Source organism: Rana temporaria, chromosome 3 (genome assembly GCF_905171775.1).
Source record: "Rana temporaria chromosome 3, aRanTem1.1, whole genome shotgun sequence".
Taxonomy (NCBI): domain Eukaryota; kingdom Metazoa; phylum Chordata; class Amphibia; order Anura; family Ranidae; genus Rana; species Rana temporaria.
Genome location: NC_053491.1, coordinates 480,216,975 through 480,243,347, shown reverse-complemented (window position 1 = coordinate 480,243,347; position 26,373 = coordinate 480,216,975). Strand labels below are relative to the sequence as shown.

The 26,373-nt window shown below is 51.5% G+C and overlaps 1 protein-coding gene across 2 annotated transcripts in view; it reads right to left on the bottom strand.

Annotated features, from left to right (window-relative positions):
- LRCH4 (leucine rich repeats and calponin homology domain containing 4) overlaps nt 1-25,768 on the bottom strand; it is a 124,592-nt gene extending 98,824 nt beyond the window's left edge. Inside the window, exon 1 of one of the 2 annotated variants that reach the window (XM_040346981.1) lies at nt 25,552-25,768. In XM_040346981.1, coding sequence (XP_040202915.1) covers nt 25,552-25,750 — 199 coding nt within the window. In that variant the 5' untranslated portion in view covers nt 25,751-25,768. The remainder of the gene's footprint in view (nt 1-25,551) is intronic. The other variant, XM_040346980.1, reaches the window with a different exon arrangement.
- Between the last annotated feature and the right edge of the window lie 605 nt (nt 25,769-26,373).

The following is a 26,373-nucleotide window of genomic DNA, read 5'->3' as shown; positions in this document are numbered from 1 at the left end:
TGAGAGCGGGGGTAGGTGAAGGCAGGGTTGGGGGGTTGAGAGCAGGAGTAGGTGAAGGCAGGGTTGGGGGGGTTGAGAGCGGGGGTAGGTGAAGGCAGGGTTGGGGGGGTTGAGAGCGGGGGTAGGTGAAGGCAGGGTTGGGGGGTTGAGAGCAGGAGTAGGTGAAGGCAGGGTTGGGGGGGTTGAGAGCGGGGGTAGGTGAAGGCAGGGTTGGGGGGGTTGAGAGCGGGGGTAGGTGAAGGCAGGGTTGGGGGGGGTTGAGAGCAGGGGTAGATGAGGGCAGGGTTGGGGGGGTTGAGAGCGGGGTAGGTGAGGGCAGGGTTGGGGGGGTTGAGAGCGGGGGTAGGTGAGGGCAGGGTTGGGGGGTTGAGAGCGGGGGTAGGTGAAGGCAGGGTTGGGGGGTTTGAAAGCGGGGGTAGGTGAAGGCAGGGTTGGGGGGGGTTGAGAGCGGGGGTAGGTGGAGGCAGGGTTGGGGGGTTGAGAGCGGGGGTAGGTGAAGGCAGGGTTGGGGGGGTTGAGTGCGGGGGTAGGTGAAGGCAGGGTTGGGGGGGTTGAGTGCGGGGGTAGGTGAAGGCAGGGTTGGGGGGGTTGAGAGCGGGGGTAGGTGAAGGCAGGGTTGGGGGGGTTGAGAGCGGGGGTAGGTGGAGGCAGGGTTGGGGGGTTGGAGAGCGGGGGTAGGTGAAGGCAGGGTTGGGGGGTTGAGAGCAGGGGTAGGTGGAGGCAGGGTTGGGGGAGGTGAGGGCAGGGTAGTTGAGGGTTGGGTAGGGGGTACAAGTGCTGGGGAAGTTGTGGCTGTGACCAACCAGAAGTGATGTGATTTGACGCTCTGGGTGACAAATCAGAGCTGACTGATAGAATGGAAGGCCCCTTATATACACACACACACACACACACACACACAGTCTACATACAACATCCACTGTGTCACAGGAAGTGATGGTGCTGGGCCGGCGCTCCGGTGTTATCAGAAACCGTGCTTCAGGGGAGCCTTATGGCCGTACACTCTATCCGAAAAATCCGGACAACAGATCTTCCGACCTTTTTCCTTTTGTACAAGTACCGATACCGGTGAAAATGCTTAGTATGGGCATCGTTCAACCCATCATCCAAAAATGGAGAGAGTACAGCACAACTGCAAACCTACCAAGACATGGCCGTCCACCTAAACTGACCGGGCCGGGCAAGGAGAACATTCAGAGAAGCAGCCAAGAGGTCCAACTCTGGAGGAGCTGCAGAGATCCACAGCTCAGGGGGGAGAATCTGTCCACAGGACAACTATTAGTCGTCTCTCCACAAATCTGCCCTTTATGGAAGAGTGACAAGAAGAAAGACATTGGAGAAAGAAAGACATAAGAAGTCCTGTCTGCAGTTTGTGAGAAGCCATGTGGGGGAGGGGACACAGAACACATGGGGAAGAAGGTGCTCTGGTCACATGACACCAACATTGAACTTTTTGGCCTAAAAGAAAAACGCTATTAGGTAGATTCACAAAGAGTTAGGTCGGCTTATCTACAGATAAGCCGACCTAACTCTGAATCTGCACCGACCTATGTTTAAGTGTATTCTCTAACAAAGATACGCTTAAACATATCTAAGATAGAACGGCGCAAGCCGGTCTATCTTAGATTGCAATGTTTCTTTTGGCCGCTAGACGGCGCTTCCATTGCGGCCGGCGTAGATTATGTAAATGAGGGGATACGCAGATTCACGACCGAACGCAAACGTACGCCAGGCCTACGCCGTCGAATTACGTAGTTTCCGTAAGGGATAGGCCGCCTAAAGTTAGAGCTATGCTCTAGTGGCCTAGCCAATGTCAAGTATGGCTGCCGTTCCAGCCGCAAATTTCGAAATGTTAACGTCGTTTGCGTAAGTCGTCCGCGAATCGGGAGTTACGTTGTTTACGTCGAAATCAATAGGCCCGTATGGCGTACTTAGCCGCAATGCGCACTGGGAAATGTAGTCGCCCGGCGCATGCGCAGTGTCAAAAAACGTCAAATAATGTGAGGTCAAGCCTCATTTCCATACAACGCGCCCCCCTCCAAGTCATTTGAAGTAGGTGCCCTTACGCCCGCTCGTTTTAGGCTACGCCGCCGAAAATTAGCAGGTAAGTGGTTTGAGAATCACTACTAGCCTAACTAATTCACGGCGGTGTAGCCTGAAAAAGGCTAGGCTAGGCTGCCCTAAAGTTAGGCGCCCCTACGTGAATCTAGCTATATGTGTGGCAGAAAACTAACACCGCACATCACCCTGAACACACCATTCCCACTGTGAAACATGACGGTGGCAGCATCATGTGGTGGGGATGCTTTTCTTCAGCAGGGACAGGGAAGCTGGTCAGAGTTGATGGGAAGATGGAAGGAGACAAATACAGGACAATCTTAGAAGAAAACCTGTTAGAATCTGCAAAAGACTTGAGACTGGGGGGAGGTTCACCTTCCAGCAGGACAACGACCCTAAAGTACAGCCAGAGCTACAATGGAATGGTTTACATTAGGGTTGTCCCGATACCACTTTTTTAGGACCGAGTACAAGTACCGATACTTTTTTTCAAGTACTCACCGATACCGAAACTTTTTTTTAAATGTGTCCCCAAATGCAGCCATGTCCTCCCCATATCCAGCCATGTCCTCCCCATATCCAGCCATGTCCTCCCCATATCCAGCCATGTCCCCCCCCCATATCCAGCCATGTCCCCCCCCCCCATATCCAGCCATATATGTAGCCATGTCCCCCCCATATATGCAGCCATGTCCCCCCCCATATATGCAGCCATGTCCCCCTTACCTACATGCTGCCTCGCCTCCGATTGGTTAATACGGGCAGTGAACATTACAGCTTTCATTTGAATAGCTGTAGTGTTTCGCGCCGTGCTGCGTATAGACACTCCCCCTTGCTCGGGATTGGACAGTTCATTCGAGCAAGGGGGAGTGTCTATACGTGGCGCGGCGGGAAACACTACAGCTATTCAAATGAAAGCTGTAATGTTCACTGCCCGTATTAACCAATCGGCGGCGGCAGCGGGGATGCGGCGCGGGGCGAGTATCGGATGAGGCATCGGGGGCATTTGCGGGAGTACAAGTACTCCCGCAAATACTCGGAATCGGTCCCGATACCGATACTAGTATCGGGACAACCCTAGTTTACATCAAAGCATATTCATGTGTTAGAATGGACCAGTCACAGTCCAGACCTAAATCACATTGAGAATCTGTGGGAAGACTTGAAAATTGCTGATCACAGACGCTCTCCATCCAATCTGACAGAGCTTGAGATGTTTTACAAAGAAGAAGAATGAGGAGAAATGTCCCTCTCTAGATGTGCAAAGCTGGTAGAGACACCCCCAAAAAGACTTGCAGAGAAAGGGGGTTCTACAAAGTATTGCCTCCGGGGGGCGCCATACAGATGCCACCCCCCCCCCCCACACTTTTCACATATTTGTAAAAAAATAAAAATAATTATCATTTTCCTTCCACTTCACAATTATGTGACACTTTGTGTTGGTCTATCACATAAAATCCCAATAAAATAAATTTACGTTTTTGGTTGTAACATGACAACATGTGGAAACATTTCAAAGGGGTATGAATACTTTTTCCAGGCACTGTATATAAAGCACAGACGGCGATGTTCTCACCAATGAGGAGGGTGCAGGGATGGTAAAGATTATACTCCCATCCCCCCCCCCTTACATGTGCCTTTCATTACACATGTTATGGGTAACATTACACAACAACAAACCCTCCGGCATCCAACCACAGCTGATCACCTCCATATCACCGAGCCGACCAATCAGCACCCACCCCAGGGACATGTGACCTCCGCAGTCATCCCATTACATACAAATCTGATCAGAAATACCCGGCATGGAAAGATCGAGTCCCACGAGACTCACACTTCCTGTTCAGAGATAAAAGAGGAAGTTCTGTGGCTTTCTGAGCAACAACTCCGTGTAATAAGAGAAACAAGAATTCTGAAATACTCTGCTCCTTCCTCCAGAACTACTCTGCTGGAAGACTCTGCTCCTTCCTCCAGAAATCTCCTCTCCTGAAATACTCTGCACTGCTGGAGGACTCTGCTCCTTCCTCCAGAACTCTCCTGTCCATTGAACGTGGAATGGTTGTTGGTGGCAGGACTAGCAAGGTGGACCGAATAAAGGGTGTCCAACCCGGGACTAGCAAGGTGGACCCAATAAAGGGTGTCCAACCCGGGACTAGCAAGGTGGACCCAATAAAGGGTGTCCAACCCGGGACTAGCAAGGTGGACCCAATAAAGGGTGTCCAACCCGGGACTAGCAAGGTGGACCCAATAAAGGGTGTCCAACCCGGGACTAGCAAGGTGGACCCAATAAAGGGTGTCCAACCCGGGACTAGCAAGGTGGACCCAATAAAGGGTGTCCAACCCGGGACTAGCAAGGTGGACCCAATAAAGGGTGTCCAACCCGGGACTAGCAAGGTGGACCCAATAAAGGGTGTCCAACCCGGGACTAGCAAGGTGGACCCAATAAAGGGTGTCCAACCCGGGACTAGCAAGGTGGACCCAATAAAGAGTGTCCAACCCGGGACTAGCAAGGTGGACCCAATAAAGGGGGTCCAACCCGGTACTAGCAAGGTGTTAGGTGTACCTAAAAGTGGGTCCAACCCGGGACTAGCAAGGTGGACCTAATAAAGGGGGTCCAACTCGGGACTAGCAAGGTGGACCTAATAAAGGGGGTCCAACTCGGGACTAGCAAGGTGGACCTAATAAAGGGGGTCCAACTCGGGACTAGCAAGGTGGACCTAATAAAGGGGGTCCAACCCGGGACTAGCAAGGTGGACCTAATAAAGGGGGTCCAACTCGGGACTAGCAAGGTGGACCCAATAAAGGGTGTCCAACCCGGGACTAGCAAGGTGGACCCAATAAAGGGTGTCCAACCCGGGACTAGCAAGGTGGACCCAATAAAGGGGGTCCAACCCGGTACTAGCAAGGTGTTAGGTGTACCTAAAAGTGGGTCCAACCCGGGACTAGCAAGGTGGACCTAATAAAGGGGGTCCAACTCGGGACTAGCAAGGTGTACCTAATAAAGGGGGTCCAACCCGGGACTAGCAAGGTGGACCTAATAAAGGGGGTCCAACTCGGGACTAGCAAGGTGGACCTAATAAAGGGGGTCCAACTCGGGACTAGCAAGGTGGACCTAATAAAGGGGGTCCAACTCGGGACTAGCAAGGTGGACCCAATAAAGGGTGTCCAACCCGGGACTAGCAAGGTGGACCCAATAAAGGGTGTCCAACCCGGGACTAGCAAGGTGGACCCAATAAAGGGGGTCCAACCCGGTACTAGCAAGGTGTTAGGTTTACCTAAAAGTGGGTCCAACCCGGGACTAGCAAGGTGGACCTAATAAAGGGGGTCCAACTCGGGACTAGCAAGGTGTACCTAATAAAGGGGGTCCAACCCGGTACTAGCAAGGCGTACCTAATGAAGGGGGTCCAACCTGGGACTAGCAAGGTGGACCTAATAAAGGGGGTCCAACCCGGGACTAGCAAGGTGGACCCAATAAAGGGGGTCCAACCCTGGGACTAGCAAGGTGTACCTAATAAAGGGGGTCCAACCCTGGGACTAGCAAGGTGGACCTAATAAAGGGGGTCCAACCCGGGACTAGCAAGGTGTACCTAATAAAGGGGATCCAACCCGGGACTAGCAAGGTGGACCTAATAAAGGGGGTCCAACCCGGGACTAGCAAGGTGGACCCAATAAAGGAGGTCCAACCCGGGACTAGCAAGGTGGACCTAATAAAGTGTCTGGAGAGTATATATCTCATACACAGGCAGGCTGCTCTCGTTCAGCCCAGATGTCGGATGTTTTACAGACACTTCTCTTTTTCTCTGATAATATTGACATAAAATGTTCCTCCGGTGTTTGTCTAGTGACTATATTGTCCCATCCCAGACAATTCTCATGTCACAGCCGGCTGGGAAGATATAAACAGAGAATGAATAGAATATCACACCCGTGCCATGGCAACACCGAGTCACATGACCGAGGTCTGCAATAGAATGATGAATCTACAACCACCGACACTTTATCCTTAGGTCCTCCTTGCTAGTCCCGGTTTGGACCCCCTTTATTAGGTCCACCTTGCTAGTCCCGGGTTGGACCCCCTTTATTAGGTCCACCTTGCTAGTCCCGGGTTGGATCTCCTTTATTATGTCCACCTTGCTAGTCCCGGGTTGGACCCCCCTTATTAGGTCCACCTTGCTAATCCTGGGTTGGACCCCCTTTATTAGGTCCACCTTGCTAGTACCAGGTTGGACCCCCTTTATTAGGTCCACCTTGCTAGTCCCGGGTTGGATCTCCTTTATTAGGTCCACCTTGCTAGTCCCGGGTTGGATCCCCTTTATTAGGTCCACCTTGCTAGTCCCGGGTTGGATCTCCTTTATTAGGTCCACCTTGCTAGTCCCGGGTTGGATCCCCTTTATTAGGTCCACCTTGCTAGTCCCGGGTTGGATCCCCTTTATTAGGTCCACCTTGCTAGTCCCGGGTTGGATCCCCTTTATTAGGTCCACCTTGCTAGTCCCGGGTTGGATCTCCTTTATTAGGTCCACCTTGCTAGTCCCGGGTTGGATCTCCTTTATTAGGTCCACCTTGCTAGTCCCAGGTTGGATCCCCTTTATTAGGTCCACCTTGCTAGTCCCGGGTTGGATCCCCTTTATTAGGTCCACCTTGCTAGTCCCGGGTTGGATCCCCTTTATTAGGTCCACCTTGCTAGTCCCGGGTTGGATCCCCTTTATTAGGTCCACCTTGCTAGTCCCGGGTTGGATCCCCTTTATTAGGTCCACCTTGCTAGTCCCGGGTTGGATCCCCTTTATTAGGTCCACCTTGCTAGTCCCGGGTTGGATCTCCTTTATTAGGTCCACCTTGCTAGTCCCGGGTTGGATCTCCTTTATTAGGTCCACCTTGCTAGTCCCAGGTTGGATCCCCTTTATTAGGTCCACCTTGCTAGTCCCGGGTTGGATCCCCTTTATTAGGTCCACCTTGCTAGTCCCAGGTTGGATCCCCTTTATTAGGTACACCTTGCTAGTACCAGGTTGGATCCCCTTTATTAGGTCCACCTTGCTAGTCCCGGGTTGGATCCCCTTTATTAGGTCCACCTTGCTAGTCCCTGCAAAACTTTAATCCTTGAAGTGTCGTTTATTGGTACATCAGAGTGACAATAAAACAATAATTCTGACGCGTTTCGGCAATAGCCTTAGTCGTAGCTCAGCTACCCCCCCCCCCCTTATGACGTCACTGCCCTGGACATGATGGGACGGTGACGTCATAAGGGGCAGTGCCACATCACCCGTTGTTGTAATGCCGTGTGCGTGGCATTGCAGCGGGAGAGAGCATCGAGTCAACATCGGAAGAAGAGCAGATGGAAGAAGACAACGGGCAAGAGCGGGCAGAAGAACCGGAGAGGGGAGAAGGCAGAAGAGACCCCCGGAGCTGCCTAATAAAATTACTTTAAATACCTGTGTAGTGCGTTTTATTTTTGACACTTTTTTTTCCCCCCCAGGTGAATGGGTAAGGTTACAATGTCCCCAATGCTCATACACATAAAGTGTGGGGGGGGGGGGGGCCGGGATGTAGGGACCCCCTTATTAAAGGCGGCTCCCAGATTACGATAAGCCCCCCGAAAACCAACAGCCAGGGTTGTCGGGAAGAGGCCCCTTGACCTCATCAACATGGGGACAAGGTGCTTTGGGGTGGGGGTCCTTACCCCAAAGCACAAACCCCCCATGTAGAGGGGCATTCCTGTTCTTAGCTGACTGGAGTGGCACCTGGTGTGGTCTTCAAGGCTGGATGTGTTGTGCGTTCAGAGATGGTATTCTGCATACCCCGAGTGTAACGAGTGGTTAGTTGAATTACTGTTGCCTTTCCATCATCTGCCCATTCTCCTCCGACATCAACAAGGCATTTTCCTCCACACAACTGGATATTTTCCTCCACACAACTGGATATTTTCCTCCACACAACTGGATATTTTCCTCCACACAACTGGATATTTTCCTCCACACAACTGGATATTTTCCTCCACACAACTGGATATTTTCCTCCACACAACTGGATATTTTCCTCCACACAACTGGATATTTTCCTCCACACAACTGGATATTTTCCTCCACACAACTGGATATTTTCCTCCACACAACTGGATATTTTCCTCCACACAACTGGATATTTTCCTCCACACAACTGGATATTTTCCTCCACACAACTGGATATTTTCCTCCACACAACTGGATATTTTCCTCCACACAACTGGATATTTTCCTCCACACAACTGGATATTTTCCTCCACACAACTGGATATTTTCCTCCACACAACTGGATATTTTCCTCCACACAACTGGATATTTTCCTCCACACAACTCAGACCAGCCCGTCTGCTACCAACAACCATGCCAAGTTCAAAGTTACTTAAATCCCCTTTCTTCCCCATTCTGATGCTCAGTTTGAACTTCAACAAGTTGTCTTCACCACGTCTAGTTGCCCAAATGCATTGATTTGCTGCCATGCGATTGGCCGATTAGCAATTTGTTTAAACAATTGAACAAGCGTACCTAATAAAAGTGATCGTATATAAAAGATCATCTACTACTACTACTACTACTCACAAGCCTACTACTACTACTCACAAGCCTACTACTACTACTACTACTACTACTACTACTACTACTACTACTACTACTACTCCTCACAAGCCTACTACTACTACTACTACTACTAGTCACAAGCCCACTACTACTAGTCACAAGCCCACTACTACTAGTCACAAGCCCACTACTACTAGTCACAAGCCCACTACTACTAGTCACAAGCCCACTACTACTAGTCACAAGCCCACTACTACTAGTCACAAGCCCACTACTACTAGTCACAAGCCCACTACTACTAGTCACAAGCCCAATTTATTGCAAAATAAAAATCGCACTAATTTACCGACAATGCAGTTACGAATAAACCCTGCAGCTGGCCATTGCATCTCTTCTCAGCGATGACATCGTTGCCCTGCAGGCCGATGACATCACACCACGATGCCCTAAAATCAGGAGGTTGCACAGAGCGTAAAGCAGTAGTAGAAGACGGGGCCGGATGTGGTCGGCTGTCGGTTTACTTCTGCAAAAAGAAAAAGTTGATGTAACAGCTGCTGGGGGATGGGAAGGAGGCATGATGGACTCCCGAAAGGCCGATGACAACCAGAGCCGCCAGCTGTGAGCACAAGAGATGTATCACCCGCTGATTACACACGAGAAATACCTCCCGACCATTATAGAGGGGAGCGAGATGATCTTCCCTGACCCAACATGCATTCCTCCACCCACCATATGAGAGACAGAGAGAGAGACCGAGAGAGAGAGGACAGAGAGAGAGAGACAGAGAGAGAGAGGACAGAGAGAGAGAGACACAGAGAGAGAGAGAGGACAGAGAGAGAGGACAGAGAGAGAGGACAGAGAGAGAGAGAGACACCTAACATGCACACAGTAGAGAGAGCCAACACGGGGGAGGGGGGGGAGCCATCCGGGAAGAACAGAGCCCCAACGCCATCCGGGAAGAACAGAGCCCCAACGCCATCCGGGAAGAACAGAGCCCCAACGCCATCCGGGAAGAACAGAGCCCCAACGCCATCCGGAAAGAACAGAGCCCCAACGCCATCCGGAAAGAACAGAGCCCCAACGCCATCCGGGAAGAACAGAGCCCCAACGCCATCCGGGAAGAACAGAGCCTCTACGCCATCCGGGAAGAACAGAGCCCCAACGCCATCCGGGAAGAACAGAGCCTCTACGCCATCCGGGAAGAACAGAGCCTCTACGCCGTCCGGGAGGAACCGAGCCTCAACGCCATCCGGGAGGAACCGAGCCTCAACGCCATCCGGGAGGAACCGAGCCTCAACGCCGTCCGGGAAGAACTGAGCCCCAACGCCGTCCGGGAAGAACTGAGCCCCAACGCCATCCGGGAAGAACTGAGCCCCAACGCCATCCGGGAAGAACAGAGCCCCAACGCCATCCGGGAAGAACAGAGCCCCAACGCCATCCGGGAAGAACAGAGCCCCAACGCCATCCGGGAAGAACAGAGCCCCAACGCCATCCGGGAAGAACAGAGCCCCAACGCCATCCGGGAAGAACAGAGCCCCAACGCCATCCGGGAAGAACAGAGCCCCAACGCCATCCGGGAAGAACAGAGCCCCAACGCCATCCGGGAAGAACAGAGCCCCAACGCCATCCGGGAAGAACAGAGCCCCAACGCCATCCGGGAAGAACAGAGCCCCAACGCCATCCGGGAAGAACAGAGCCCCAACGCCATCCGGGAAGAACAGAGCCCCAACGCCATCCGGGAAGAACAGAGCCCCAACGCCATCCGGGAAGAACAGAGCCCCAACGCCATCCGGGAAGAACAGAGCCCCAACGCCATCCGGGAAGAACAGAGCCCCAACGCCATCCGGGAAGAACAGAGCCTCTACGCCATCCGGGAGGAACAGAGCCTCTACGCCGTCCGGGAGGAACCGAGCCTCAACGCCATCCGGGAGGAACCGAGCCTCAACGCCATCCGGGAGGAACAGAGCCCCAACGCCATCCGGGAAGAACAGAGCCCCAACGCCATCCGGGAAGAACAGAGCCTCTACGCCATCCGGGAAGAACAGAGCCTCTACGCCGTCCGGGAGGAACCGAGCCTCAACGCCATCCGGGAGGAACCGAGCCTCAACGCCATCCGGGAGGAACCGAGCCTCAACGCCATCCGGGAAGAACAGAGCCCCAACGCCGTCCGGGAAGAACTGAGCCCCAACGCCATCCGGGAAGAACTGAGCCCCAACGCCATCCGGGAAGAACTGAGCCCCAACGCCATCCGGGAAGAACTGAGCCCCAACGCCATCCGGGAAGAACTGAGCCCCAACGCCATCCGGGAAGAACTGAGCCCCAACGCCATCCGGGAAGAACTGAGCCCCAACGCCATCCGGGAAGAACTGAGCCCCAACGCCATCCGGGAAGAACTGAGCCCCAACGCCATCCGGGAAGAACTGAGCCCCAACGCCATCCGGGAGGAACTGAGCCCCAAAGTTTGTGTCAGTGTAGGGAATATTGCTCCAAGGGCTGGATTAATGCAAGCAAAAGGCAGCAGTTTGGAGACCACTGGTCTCTAGACAAATGGGTCAGAATAACTCCAAGACTGCAGCTCTTGTGCGATGCTCCCCTCTGCAGTGGTCACGACCGACTAAAAGTGGTCCAAGCAAGGAAAGCCGAGGAATCAATAGACAGGGTCATGGATGGTCAAGGCTCACTGATGCATGTGGAAAGGGAAGGCTGGGCTCTGTAGTCAGCCAATAGAAGAGATCCTGGAACTCAGATTGCTGAAAAAAGGTGAATGCTGGTTCTGACAGAAAGGTGTCAGAACACAGAGCATCGCAGTTTGTTGCCCCCCTAGGCAACAGGCTAAAACAACCCCAACCCCCCTGAGGTGATAAGCTGCGGTGCCCCCCCCCCCCCAGGCTGCAGCCACGACACAACCACCAACCCCCCCTGGTCCATAGAGGGCTTTACCACTGAGTGGCCGGTCCCTGGTGCTAGGACGGTTGGGGACCATGGATGTAAAGGATCTGCTACTGGTGGCTTGGGGCCAGATACCACAGCACACCTGCAGAGGTCTAGTGGAGTCCATGCCTCAATGGGTCAGGGCTGTTTCAGAGGCAAAAGGGGGACCTACTCAACATTAGATGGGTGGTCATACAGTTACGGCCGATCAGTGTATAGTAAAATATTACGTTTTGTCTGGCCCAAGAATAAAACGCTGCCCCCCCCCCCCCCCCAAAAAAAACAAAAAAACACACACATTACGTCTACCAAAAGGCCCCCACAGCCATTATTTGATATCATAATTAAAACTAAAATTACATTTATCAGGAAGTCAGAGCTTTAAAATGCAAAATTATATGACATACCATTATGTTCAATTCCGGGGGGGGGGGGGGGTGCTAGGGCAGTACGGGAGGCAGTCATGACACACAAAAAACTGGTAGTACATAGACAGGCAGGGGCAGTACAGGGGTAGACTAGGGCAGTACAGGGTTGGCTAGAGTCGTATAGGGGCAATTATCACGACACTCAAAACAGGGCCAGTACATAGACAGGCAGGGGCAGTAGGCTAGGGCAGTACAGGGGCAGTCATCATGACACACAAAACAGGGGTAGTATATAGACAGGCAGGAACAGTATGGGGGGGGGGGGGTAGGCTAGGGAGGTACGGAGGGGGGGGGGGGAGTTATGACACACAAAACAGGGGTAGTACATAGATTGGCAAGGGCAGTGGGGGGGGGGGGGGGAGTAGGCTAGGGCAGTAGGGGGGGGCAGTTATGAGACACAAAACAGGGGTAGTACATGGACAAGCAGGGTCAGTATGGGGTAGGCTAGGTCAGTACGGGGGCAGGCGGAGCGGCCTGGGGGGGGGGGGGGGCTAGGGCAGTATAGGGGCAGGTTAGGGCAGTATGGGAGGTAGTCATCATGACACACAAAAAACGGGTAGTACATAGACAGGCAGGGGCAGTACAGGGGTAGACTAGGGCAGTACAGGGGTTGGCTAGAGTCGTATAGGGGCAATTATCACGACACACAAAACAGGAGCAGTACATAGACAGGCAGTACAGAGGGAGTAGGCTAGGGCAGTACGGGGGGGGGGGGGGGGGGGAGTAGGCATGGGCAGTCATTATGACACACAAAACAGGGGTAGTACATAGACAGGCAGGGGCAGTATGGGGCAGGCTAGGGCAGTACGGGGGGGGGGGGGGAGAGTTATGACACACAAAACAGGGGTAGTACATAGACAGGCAGGGGCAGTATGGGGCAGGCTAGGGCAGTACGGGGGCAGGCAGAGCGGCCCGGGAGGCAGTTATGACAAGACAGGGGTAGTATATAGATGGGCAAGGGCAGTACGGAGGGGGGGAGTATGCTAGGGTAGTAAGGGGGGGCAGTTATTACACACAAAACAGGGGTAGTACATATATTGGCAAGGGCAGTGGGGGGGGGGGGGGGGTAAGCTAGGGCAGTAGGGGGGGGCAGTTATGACACACAAAACAGGGGTAGTACATGGACAGGCAGGGTCAGTACGGGGAAGGCTAGGTCAGTACGGGGGCAGGCCGAGCGGCCCGGGAGGCAGTTATGACACACAAAACAGGGGTAGTACACAGACAGGCAGGAACAGTACGGGGGGGGGGGGGTAGTCTAGGGCAGTACAGAGGGGGGGGGGGAGTTATGGACACACAAAACAGGGGTAGTACATAGACAGGCAGGGGCAGGCGGAGCGGGCCGGGAGGCAGTTATGACAAAACAGGGGTAGTATATAGATGGGCAATGGCAGTACGGGGGGGGGAGTAAGGGGTGCAGATATGACACACAAAACAGGGGTAGTACAGGGGGGGGGCAGTTATCATGACACAAAAAATAGGGGTAGTGCATAGATGGGCAAGGGCAGTGTGTGGGGGGGGGCAGTTATGACACAAAACAGGGATAGTACATGGACAGGCAGGGTCAGTACGGGGTAGGCTAGGTCAGTACGGGGGCAGGCGGAGCGGCCCGGGAGGCAGTTGTCATGACACACAAAACATGGGTAGTACCTAGACAGGCAGGGGCAGTATGGGGCAGGCTAGGGGTAGGCTAGGGCAGTGCAGTGGCAGGCAGAGCGGCCTGGGAGGCAGTTATGACACAAAACAGGTGTAGTACATAGACAGCCAAGGGCACTACGGGGGTAGGCATGAGTAGCATAGGGGGCAGTTATCATAAAAAAAAAAATGTTAAAAAAATAAATAAAAAGTTGCTGGGTAAATAGAAGAGAAGAAGGAGAGGCGCTCGTAGGACAATTTTCTGCCCCTCTTAAAGACCCACTAAGAACCATGGTAGGGCCGGCTCTGGTCCAACTCCACGTCCAGATCTCTTATATTTTACTGCACAGCAGCCACCATCCAACCACAACCATGGCGCCCGCTGCGAACACTTCATATAAAATAATCACCGATCGAGGTTTTCCATCAACAAAATAATAATGACGACACAGATAGAGGACAATAAATAATTGCCGCCAAAATGACTCGGCGCACCCCTCATGTTGGGAGCTCCCGGTTCCCACATGACCCGGCGGCAGGCTCCGGCACTCCATGGTGTAGTCCAGGTTGAGTCGGCCAGGAGGAGGACAAGAAGAGAAAGCACAGCCAGTCCCGGCTCCATGGAGGCCTTTGCCAAACTCTCACACTAATTGCACATTATCAGCCTGCAGAACTTCCGCAGTTCACACACACTTCAATCCAGGATTTCCTCAACAACTCCGGGACACTGTCCGTGGTGTGACCCCCCCCCCCCCACAACCAGGACTCCCAAACCTCCCTCTGCTGGGGGCTCCAACGACTTCCTGTCACAGGAGAACTACGGGGGATGACAACTGCGGGGGATGACAACTACGGGGGATGACAACTGCATAAGGAAAAACATTTTCCAGTCCAACTCCAGCCATGAAAAGTTTCCAATAATATGGAGAGAGCTTAAAGGGGACCTTCACCCTCCCAATAACGTTTCAGTCTATCCCCCAACCAAGGATACTTTGTTATGCTGAAATCATATACCTACAAGCCCAGCAGAACCAGCGTTGTCCTCTTCTTTGGCACCCACCTCCTGCACCCGGGTCCCCACCTCCTGCACCCGGGTCCCCACAAACTGCACCCGGGTCCCCACAAACTGCACCCGGGTCCCACCTCCTCCTGCACCCGGGTCCCACCTCCTCCTGCACCCGGGTCCCACCTCCTCTTGCCATCTTCCCTATGTTATGAGGAGCCGGTTGTCTCTCCCTGGATCTTCCAGGTGGCTCCCCCCTAGTGATGTGGCACCGAATATCCACACATTGCACTGGGTATTATACATGGCACTGGGCAGAGCTGCACTAGGGCCCCATACAGCCAACAGGACCACTACTCAACTCCACCCCAAAACTGACTAGACATAGATTTATCACCCCTCTTCCTCTGCAGCCTCAGCAGAACAGATGAATGAATAGGAAACGCTCCTAGGCGTCCTACTCATTCACAAACAAGCATAGTAAACACTGTGCTTCGAAAAATGAATGGACACAGGAGCGATTGGTATTGTAAGCTCTTCTGAGCAGGGCCCTCTTAATCCTCTTGTATTGTAACTGTAGTGTCTGCCTTTTATATTGTAAAGCGCTGCGTAAACTGTTGGCGCTATATAAATCCTGAAGAATAATAATAATAATAATAATAATAATCATCACAAATCGCTCACTGTGTTTTGGAAGAAAAAAAAAAAAAAAAAAAATCAGACGGCTGCACACCGTAGAAGACATCTTTATTGATATGTTGTATAGCAGAGGAAATCCAATACAGTTACTTCATGTTACATAAAAAACAGGAAAAGCTAAGAAAAAACAAAACAAAAACAAAAAACAGAAAAAGCTGTTGACGCGTTTCAAACCGAAGGTGCTTAATCGTAGCTATGATTAAGCACCTTCATACGGTGTGAAACGCGTCAGTAGCTTTTCCTGTTTTCTGCAACATGAAGTGACTGCATTAGATTTCATCTGCTACACCAGATATCAATAAAGATGCCTTCAATGGTGTGCAGCCATCTAGTTTGTTGCAGAGCCGGCACCTGCAAGTTCCTAAAAGGGCGTGTGCTTTAGAGGACTGGGGCTTAGAGCGCCAATCCTTCTCTATCGCTCACTGTGAAACCTCCCCCCCCCATGTGCCCGCTGCAGCTTCCGGCAGGAGAGAAGAGGTAAGCTGGCAGTGATGGGGGGGGGGGCACAAAGGGGGAGGGGGGCTGGACATCAGGTGCAAGAACCAATCCCCCTGGAACTGGTTCTGCTGGGCTTGTAGGTATACGATTTCAGCATAACAAAGTATCAAAATACAAACAAAAAAGCTGAGCATCATGGGAAATGTAGTTCCAAAAGCGGTGTTCAAGTTGTGTGGGAATTTGTTCTGTATATCTTTCAATGTATCTCTAATCTCTCTCTGTGTGTGGGATAATTGGCAATGCATTGTGACACGGACCATACAAACACATTGTAACTATATACATTGATTTTATCCTCTTATCTCCTCCAACAATCACCCATTCATACCCAAGGCCAGGCAGTTACAATCCCAGCAGATACATTGTTGCAGTTAAAGTGTAAGTTCACCTTTTTTTTTAGGCTCGCATTTCCCACTGTGAGGCGACCTGTGCTCTATTCAGCTCTAATCGGAGCGACTCCTGCACTACTTGTGGGGTCACTTCAAAGCGACTTGCATCGACTTCTATTACAGAAGTCACTCGCAAGTCACGCTGTACGGGGCGGCTTCAGAGTCCGCGACTTTGAAGCCGCCCCAGTGTGAGCCGAGACCAACAGAAAATCTGTAAAATGAACTTATACGGGACCCCCCCCCCCCCATTGCACCCGTCCCAGCTAACCTGGAGTCCTGCGATTAGGGGTGCAACGGATCGTGCCCGATCCGCGATCCGAACGGGTCGACCTGTTCGGATCGGCACAGTAAGCGATTCGCGGAACGCACCGCAGCCTTAGGAAAGACAGCGGCTTCGGCCTAGCTCCGGAGCGGTCGGCCATCTTGGTACACTCGGCGGCGGTGCGCGCTAACGTCATCACCCCTCTCTCTGCTCGTGGATTTTTTTTATTCTGCAAGAGCGCGCTGACTCTGCATGCAACCTGCGTACAGCGAGACGGACCGAGTACATCAGTACAGTGAGTTGGCTAATGGCTTAATAGCCATTAGCCAACTCACTGTACTGATGTACTTGGTCTAGTAAAACAGTAACACTGTAATTACCATTTTTGCCACTGTAATAATAGTCATAGCCAACATTGCCCCCACACTAGTAAAACAGTAACACTGTAATTGCCATTTTCCCCACTGTAATGGTCCCAAAAATTGTCTGATGTGTCCGCCATAATGTAACGGTCACGAAAAAAAAAAAAAAAAAAAAAAAAAAAAAAAAAAAAAAAAAAAATCGCTGATCGCCGCCATTAGTAAAAACAAAAAACAAAAAACTTTTGTTTGTCTTGTTTTTTTTTTTTTTTTTACTGATCCGAAAATGATCCGATCCGCGACTCCTGATCCGAGGATCGATCCGATCCGTGAGTTTTTTGATCCGTTGCACCCCTACCTGCGATCAGACGTTCTGACACATCGGGTTCTCGTTTTCTCTCTCTCTCATTGGTCAGCGCTGCCCATGTGACGGCACCAACCAATTAGAATGTCTCCTATACGCTTATGAGGTGAATGGTCCCGCAGCCTTCTGGGACCGGTGTAGGTGTCCCAGAAAGCTACAGGGGGAAAAAGGGGTGGGTTGCACATCCTTGTAGAGCGCCACGGGGATCTGAGGTTGAAACAGGTACCCGCACCCCCCACACCACTAAAAAAAAAATGGCAAAAGTGGCAGTGGAGGAGATGGGTGGGGGGTGGATGCAAAAAAGCAGAACTTTCCCTTTTTAGGTGAAGGTCTTCTTTAAAAAGCAATATGTAAACAAGGACCCTGTGCCATGTGTTGATGCCCAGTGCCGTTTGTGACATCCGGTGCCATGGTTGCTGATAAGTCAGCCAGCCCTCCTGTACTAGGCTCGGGGCCCCGTCGGGTATTTAGCACTACATTTCCCATGATGCTCAACTACCCTGCAGTCTAGCTGAGCATCATGGGAAATGTAGTTCCAAAACATCTGGGGTGCCGAGGTTCCCCATCACTGGTCCAGAGAATAAAATGGCGATCATTGCAATTTTTATGTCACACGGTATTTGAGCAGTTGTTTTGGAAATACACTTTTATGAATTCTAAAGTAAAAAATAAAAAAAATACATAACCTAATTTTTTGGGTAAAATATGCCAAGTAAACAGATTTCTAACATGGATTGAACGGTGCTCCTTTAGAAAATGTGTGTGTGGTTATTTCAATTCCAAATAGATTATTTTTGCTTTTAGCTAGTGAGACCTGTTCCTGTTCTTGCAAACCCTGAATGTGCCTTGATGAAGCTTAACAGCGAAACGCGTTGATGCACATGGACTCATAAACTTTGTAGTTCTATGTATATGGTTTTTTAAATAATTTCTGTTTGTCCCTTTGTATACCATGTATGTGTCTATGTTTCATTAAAGATTATATTTTTTTATTTCTATTGTTTACTGTGCCGTCAAAGTCCGACCTGGGGTTTCCCTCTCTTTTATGTTTCCCTATAATTAAATTACGGATGAGGCAACGCGAGTGTTTTTTCTATTTAATCGAACACGTCGTGCTTTAAAATTGTGTACGCTTGTGGAATGGCGACACACTACGGTACTTAAAAATCTACATAGGCGCAATTTAAAATGCCTTTACAGGTGGGTCTGCCCTCATCTCCTGTACCGGGTCTGCCCTCTCTGACCCCCATCTCTTGTACCAAGTCTGCCCTCTCTGACCCCCATCTCTTGTACCGGGTCTGCCCTCTCTGACCCCCATCTCTTGTACCGGGTCTGCCCTCTCTGACCCCCATCTCTTGTACCGGGTCTGCCCTCTCTGACCCCCATCTCTTGTACCGGGTCTGCCCTCTCTGACCCCCATCTCTTGTACCGGGTCTGCCCTCTCTGACCCCCATCTCTTGTACCAGGTCTGCCCTCTCTGACCCCCATCTCTTGTACCGGGTCTGCCCTCTCTGACCCCCATCTCTTGTACCGGGTCTGCCCTCTCTGACCCCCATCTCTTGTACCGGGTCTGCCCTCTCTGACCCCCATCTCTTGTACCGGGTCTGCCCTCTCTGACGCCCATCTCTTGTACCGGGTCTGCCCTCTCTGACCCCCATCTCTTGTACCGGGTCTGCCCTCTCTGACGCCCATCTCTTGTACCGGGTCTGCCTTCTCTGACCCCCATCTCTTGTACCGGGTCTGCCCTCTCTGACCCCCATCTCTTGTACCGGGTCTGCCCTCTCTGACCCCCATCTCTTGTACCGGGTCTGCCCTCTCTGACCCCATCTCCTGTACCGGGTCTGCCCTCTCTGACCCCATCTCCTGTACCGGGTCTGCCCTCTCAGTCCCAAGTCGCACTAGTGGAAATGTAGCTATTATATAAATAATAAAAAAAACGAACAAAAAAACAAAACACACACCATCGTAGCGTGGCCATTCCACATTAGAAAAAAAAAAAAACAATCAATAAATAAGTGTTCTATCCCCCCCATGTGTACCCCTTGCCTCTCCTGGTCTGCTTGGGTCCCATTTATCGAGGTGTCTTCAGGCCTGGCCAAGTGGAACAGTGGTGGTGGTGGTGGGGGGGGGAGGGTGATCAGATGGGGAAATTAAGATACAGTCATCGGGTGTGGGAGGGATAGGCTTCTCTGAAGCAGAGCGTGGCTGGGACGGAGGTGAAGGTGGGATTGCTGTAGACACGAAGAAGCCGCCATCCTGCAGCCTCTGGAATAAGCGCCCCCCGACGTGCTCAGGACGACGGTGATCCAGGCGGTAGTTGGATAATTCCTGGCACATGTGTGCACAGATGGGGTGCATTCCTTTCCAATCATCAGACTATAATCTATACCAGGAACCCTCCGCTTTATTACAGGACGTACCCCACCGTTACATCACCTCCCTCCCCCTGGAGGCGCCTCATATTATCCGTTTGCCCCCTGCACAGCTTTGAAGTGATAAAATCCATCTACAAGTACAGAAAAAAAAGAAACCAACACAACAAAACTCTAGAAGAGACCAGTCCCCCCAAAGCAGATATTCAGGGGCAGGCACAAAGGTGAAACAGCGATCGGATTCAGGCGTCTCCCAACCGGTGAGATCTGTGTACACTCTGGAGAGGCTCCTCCAAGTCAACGCTAATACATCTCAAAAGGAAAAACCTACCTTCTCCTGGCCTGAAGTTTGCCTCCTTCTGGCTGGCAAGTTAAACTTCACCAATTTAATGGTAATAGATCAATACAGAACTGGTCTCCTCCTGCCGTGCAGCTGACCTCCTGCTGGCCCGCTTCACATTTGTATTGCCATGTGAACAAAAGCCTATCAACACAGGTCATCTCATCCTCCTGGCCTGCAGCTGAACTCCTCCAAGAAAGTACGATCAACCTTTTCCTGGCCTGCAGCTAAACTCCTCTAAGAAAGTACGATCAACCTTTTCCTGGCCTGTATTTGACCTCCTCCTGGTCAATGGTTGTATATCTCAAAGTGTAACCAACCTCCTCTTTACCTGCAGCTGACCTCTTCCAAGTCAATATTAATAGATCTCAAAAGGGAAAACAACATTCTCCTGGCCTAAAGTTCACCACCTGCAGGTCAACGTTAATATATCTCAAAGGATGACCAACCTCCTCTTGACCTGCAGCTGACCTCCTCCAAGTCAACTTCAATACATCTCAAAGGACGACCAACCTTTTCCTAGCCTGCGGTTGACCTCCTGCAGTCCTGAAGTTGACCTCCTCCTGGTCAACGGTAATATACCTCGAAGGAAGACCAACCTCCTCCAAGCCAATGTTAAAGCGGAGCTCCACCCTAATGTGGAACTTCCGCTCATCGGATTCCCCCCCCCCCTCCGGTGCAACAATTGGCACCTTTCAGGGGGGTGCAGATACCCATCCAAGACAGGTATTTGCACATACTTCCGGGCTTAGAGTGCGTGAAACTGCAGGCATTACGCCACTTCCCGTCCCCCCGTTGTGTTCTGGGAAACACATGGCTCCCAGAACACAGCCGAGGAACAGTGAGGACGGCGCAGCGTGACTCGCGCATGTGCAGTAGGAAATCGGGCAGTGAAGCCGCAACGCTTCACTTCCCGATTCCCTCACCGATGATGGCGGTGGCGGCAGCCGATAGATTGCTCGTCTTCTGCTGCCGACGTTGCTGGCCTCCAGGACAGGTAAGTGTCCATTTATTAAAAGTCAGCAGCTGCCGTATTTGTAGCTGCTGGCTTTTAAATTTTTTTTTTTTACAGCGGAGCTCCGCTTTAATATATCTCAAAATGTGAGCCAACATTCTCTTGGCCTACAGTTGACCTCCTGCGGGTCAACGTTACTATAGCTCAAAGGTAGACCAACCCTCTCTTGACCTGCAGCTAACCTCCAAGTCAACATTAATACATCAAAAGGTACACCAATCATCTCCTGGCCTGCCGTTGACCACCTCTTGGTCAACGTTAATATATCTCAAAAAGGTAGACCAACCTTCTCTTTACCTGCAGCTTCCCTCCTCCAAGTCAACGTTTATACATCTCAAAAGAAGAACAAACCTCCTGGCCTGCAGTTGACCTCCTCCAAGTCAACATTAATACATCTCCTTCCCTTGGCCTAAAGTTGACCTGCTTCTGGTTTGCAGCTGACCTCCTCTAAGTCAATGTTAATACATCTCAAAAGGATGACCAGCCTCCTCTTGACCTACAGCTGACCTCTTCCAAGGCAACGTTAATACATCTCAAAGGACGATCAACCTTCTCCTAGCCTGCGGTTGACCTCCTGCAGTCCTGAACTTGACCTCCTCCCTCCTGGTCAACGGTAATATACCTCAAAAGGAAGACCAACCTCCTCTTGACCTGCAGCTGACCTCCTCCAAGTCAACGTTAATATATCTCAAAACGTGAGCCAACATTCTCTTGGCCTGCAGGTCAACGTTAATTAAGCTCAAAAGGTAGACCAACCCTCTCTCGACTTGCAGCTGACCTCCTCCAAGTCAACGTTAATTCATCTTAAGATGGTAAACCAACCTTCTCCTGGCCTGCAGTTGACCTCCTCTTGGTCAACGTTAATATATGTCAAAAGGGTAGACCAAACTCCTCTTGACCTGCAGCTGACCTCCTCCAAGTCAATGTCAATATATCCCAAAATGTGAGCAAACATTCTCTTGGCCTGCAGGTCAATGTTAATATAGCTCAAAGGTAGACCAACGCCTCTCTTGACCTGCAGCTGACCTCCTCCAAGTCAATGTCAATATATCCCAAAATGTGAGCAAACATTCTCTTGGCCTGCAGGTCAATGTTAATATAGCTCAAAGGTAGACCAACGCCTCTCTTGACCTGCAGCTGACCTCCTCCAAGTCAACGTTCAAAAGGAGAACCAACCTTCTCCTAGCCTGCAGTTGACCTCCTCCAAGTCAACATGAATACATCTCCTTCCCTTGGCCCAACGTTGACCTGCTTCTGGCTTGCAGCTGACCTCCTCTAAGTCAATGTTAATACATCTTAAAAAGAGAACCAACCTCCTCCTAGCCTGCAGTTGACCTCCTGCAGTCCTGAAGTTGACCTCCCCCTGGTCAATGGTAATATACCTCAAAGAAAGACCAACCTCCTCTTGACCTCCAAGTCAATGTTAATATATCTCAAAATGTGAGCCAACTTTCTCTTGGCTTGCAGTTGACCTCCTGCAGGTCAACGTTAATATATCTCAAAAGGTAGACCAACCCTCTCTTGACCTGCAGCTGACCTCCTCCAAGTCAACGTTAAGGCGGAGTTCCAGCTTTTTTAATGTTTATTAAAAGTCAGCAGCTACAAAAAGTGTAGTTGCTGACTTTTAATAGACACTTACCTGCTCCACGGTCCAGCGATGCGGCCGCCCGGAGCGTCTCTCCTCATCCCTCCCCTCCATTCACATTTTTGGCACCCGGCCGTGACGGCTTTTGGCTTCACGGCCGGGCACTCACTGAAAACTGTGGACAGGTGATCTCCTGGGACCGGTCACGTGTCCCAGGAGATCGCCTAAAGGGAGGGGCCACCTAAGGCGAAAGGAGGAGTCGCCTAGGCGGAAGTTAGACAGGAAGTCCCACTCTCCCCTCAAAAAAATGACATGCCAAATTTGGCATGTAAGGGGGTGGGGAGTGCTTAAAGCGGAAGTTCTGGCATGGCACAGTGGTGACAATTGATGGCACAGTGGCTGCGTTTGATGGCATGGCACAGTGGTGACAATTGATGGCACAGTGGCTGCGTTTGATGGCATGGCACAGTGGTGACAATTGATGGCACAGTGGCTGCGTTTGATGGCATGGCACAGTGGTGACAATTGATGGCACAGTGGCTGCGTTTGATGGCATGGCACAGTGGTGACAATTGATGGCACAGTGGCTGCGTTTGATGGCATGGCACAGTGGTGACAATTGATGGCACAGTGGCTGCGTTTGATGGCATGGCACAGTGGTGACAATTGATGGCACAGTGGCTGCGTTTGATGGCATGGCACAGTGGTGACAATTGATGGCACAGTGGCTGCGTTTGATGGCATGGCACAGTGGTGACAATTGATGGCACAGTGGCTGCGTTTGATGGCATGGCACAGTGGTGACAATTGAGGCACAGTGGCTGCGTTTGATAGGCACAGTGAGGCTGCAATTTTTTTTTCGTCCCCCCCCCCCAAAAAAAAAATAATTTGAGCACCAGCCGCCACTGGACAGTGATGGTGAACCTTGGCACCCCAGATGTTTTGGAACTACATTTCCCATGTCTACATTTGCCACACTGCAGAGAATATGAGCATCATGGGAAATTTAGTTTCAAAACATCTGGGGTGTGAAGGTTCTCCATCACTGATCCTACGAGGCACAAGAATCCGGCTGGGACTACATTGTCCTGGTTTTGGGGTGAGATTGTCACAAGTCAATGTTATTACATCTCAAAGAAAAGTGATCTCAGACCGACAACAAACCGATCTTACAAGAAAGACATTTTTCCACAAACCCTCCAATCATTAGACCCCAACAAGTCCTTCCATAAAACACAAGAGCCAAAGTCACCTCCTTCCACCCAGAACTTCAAATCCTACAAAGTCCAAGAAATGTTCTCCAACTTCACCGAGAGACCAAACCCTACGAGAGCCCCGAGATGAGGATTGTGTACTCCAGAGAAGAGCGTGGTGTACCCCATTCCAGACCGCTGTCCGGGAGACCAAACCCTACGAGACCCCCGAGATGAGGATTGTGTACTCCAGAGAAGAGCGTGGTGTACCCCATTACTGCACCCCATTCCAGACCGCTTTCCGGGAGACCAAACCCTACGAGAGCCCCGAGATGAGGATTGTGTACTCCAGAGAAGAGCGTGGTGTACCCCATTACTGCACCCCATTCCAGACCGCTTTCCGGGAGGTCACTGTAGTGGAGGGTCCCTAAACCTTCACTTCTCAGGTCAAGTAAGGGCCCCTTGTTGGTATTACTTTCCAGCAGAGGTCAGTCAGTTGGGGGTCTCCACAGTTTTGGGGGCACAAAATGATATAGGGGGTCAATATTGGCATCACACACTGGATTGGGGGGTCACAATGATATTGGGGGTCACATATTGATATTGGGGTCACAAAATGATAAAGGGTCAATATTGGGGTCACAAAATGATATAGGGTCAGTATTGGGGTCACACACTGGTATGAGGGGGCCAGTATTGGGGTCACACACTGGTATGAGGGGGCCAGTATTGGGGTCACACACTGGTATGAGGGGGCCAGTATTGGGGTCACACACTGGTATGAGGGTCAGATATATCAATATTGGGGTCACAGACTGGTATGAGGGTCACACACTGAGATTGGGGCCAGTATTGGGGTCACACACACTGGCATGAGGGGGCCAGTATTGGGGTCACACACACACTGGCATGAGGGGGGCCAGTATTGGGGGTCACACACACACTGGCATGAGGGGGGCCAGTATTGGGGGGTCACACACACACTGGCATGAGGGGGCCAGTATTGGGGGTCACACACACACTGGCATGAGGGGGCCAGTATTGGGGGTCACACACACACACACTAGTATGAGGGGGTCAAACACTGAGATTAGGGCCAGTATCGGGGTCACACACTGGTATGAAGGGGTCAATATTGGGGTCACACACTGGATTGGGGGTCAGATATATCAATACTGGGGTCACAGACTAGTATGAGGGTCACACACTGAGATTGGGGCCAGTATTGGGGTCACACACACTGGTATGAGGGGGCCAGTATTGGGGGTCACACACACTGGTATGAGGGGGTCAAACACTGAGATTAGGGCCAGTATTGGGGTCACACACTGGCATGAGGGGGCCAGTATTGGGGGTCACACACACTGGTATAAGGGGGCCAGTATTGGGGTCACACACACACTAGTATGAGGGGGTCAAACACTGAAATTAGGGCCAGTATCGGGGTCAAACACACTGGTTTGAAGGGGTCAATATTGGGGTCACACACACTGGTATGAGGGGCCAGTATTGGGGTCACACACTGGTTTGGGGGGTCAATGGGGTCACACACTGATATGAGGGTCAATATTGGGGTCACACACTGGTATGAGGGTCAATATTGGGGTCACACACTGGTATGAGGGTCAATATTGGGGTCACACACTGGTTTGGGGGGTCAATGGGGTCACACACTGGTTTGGGGGGTCAATATTGGGGTCACACACTGGCTTGGGGGTCAATATTGGGGTCACACACTGGTTTGGGGGTCAATATTGGGGTCACACACTAATTTGGGGTCAACATTGGGGTCACACACTGGCTTGGGGGTCAATATTGGGGTCCCGCCCCCTGTGGGGTCGCACACACAGTCATTGGGTATTGTTATCTCACCCGCTCGGGTCAGGTCGGTGAGGTCGTAGCTCCGCCCCCTCTCGGGTATACTCCTCAGTCTCCTCCCGCTCAGGTTGAGTTCTCCGGTCCGGGCCGCCTCCTCCAGGGCTCTCTCGGCGCTCCTCCTCCCCCCTCCCGGTCGGTGTAGATCGCTCTCACCCTCCCCGCCGCCTTCCTCCTCATCGCTCCCCGCCGCCATTGAGAGCGGAATGAGCCGGGACCGCTCCGCTGCCAGGCAACAGCCAATCACAGCGCGCCCTCCAACCCCCAACCAACCAGCGCCTGAAGCATAACTGAGCGATGACAAGGGGGGCGGCGTGCAGCCAATCCGCGCAAGCCTTCCCCAATCTCCGCCCTTACCCTAGCGGACTGTAAGAAAAACAGTGCCACCCCTCCCTTGCCCTTTAAGCCAATCAGGTGCAAGCCAACTTCCAGCCACGCCTTCTCTGTCACTAACGGAACTGAGTGGTACCATGTAATAAAGCTGAGAAACAAGCCCCGCCCTCCTGAACAGATTTACAGTGATTGAGAGCTCGGGCAGCCAATGAGATGATAGAAAAGTTCGCAGCTGGGCGCAGGAGAGGAGAGAAGTGATACAATGTTACTCCTTATCATAATATTATCATCCCTATCGCATTGTGCGGCTCACTGCTGCCACCTACTGACCACTTCTATACTTACACTGATCACCATCGCATCCCACACAGCACAGGTCCATTCATTATTATTATTATTATTATTATTATTATTATTATTATTATTATACCTTATTGTGTTTTTTTATCCTCATTTATAAATTATATGTTTTGTTTTTCACATTCT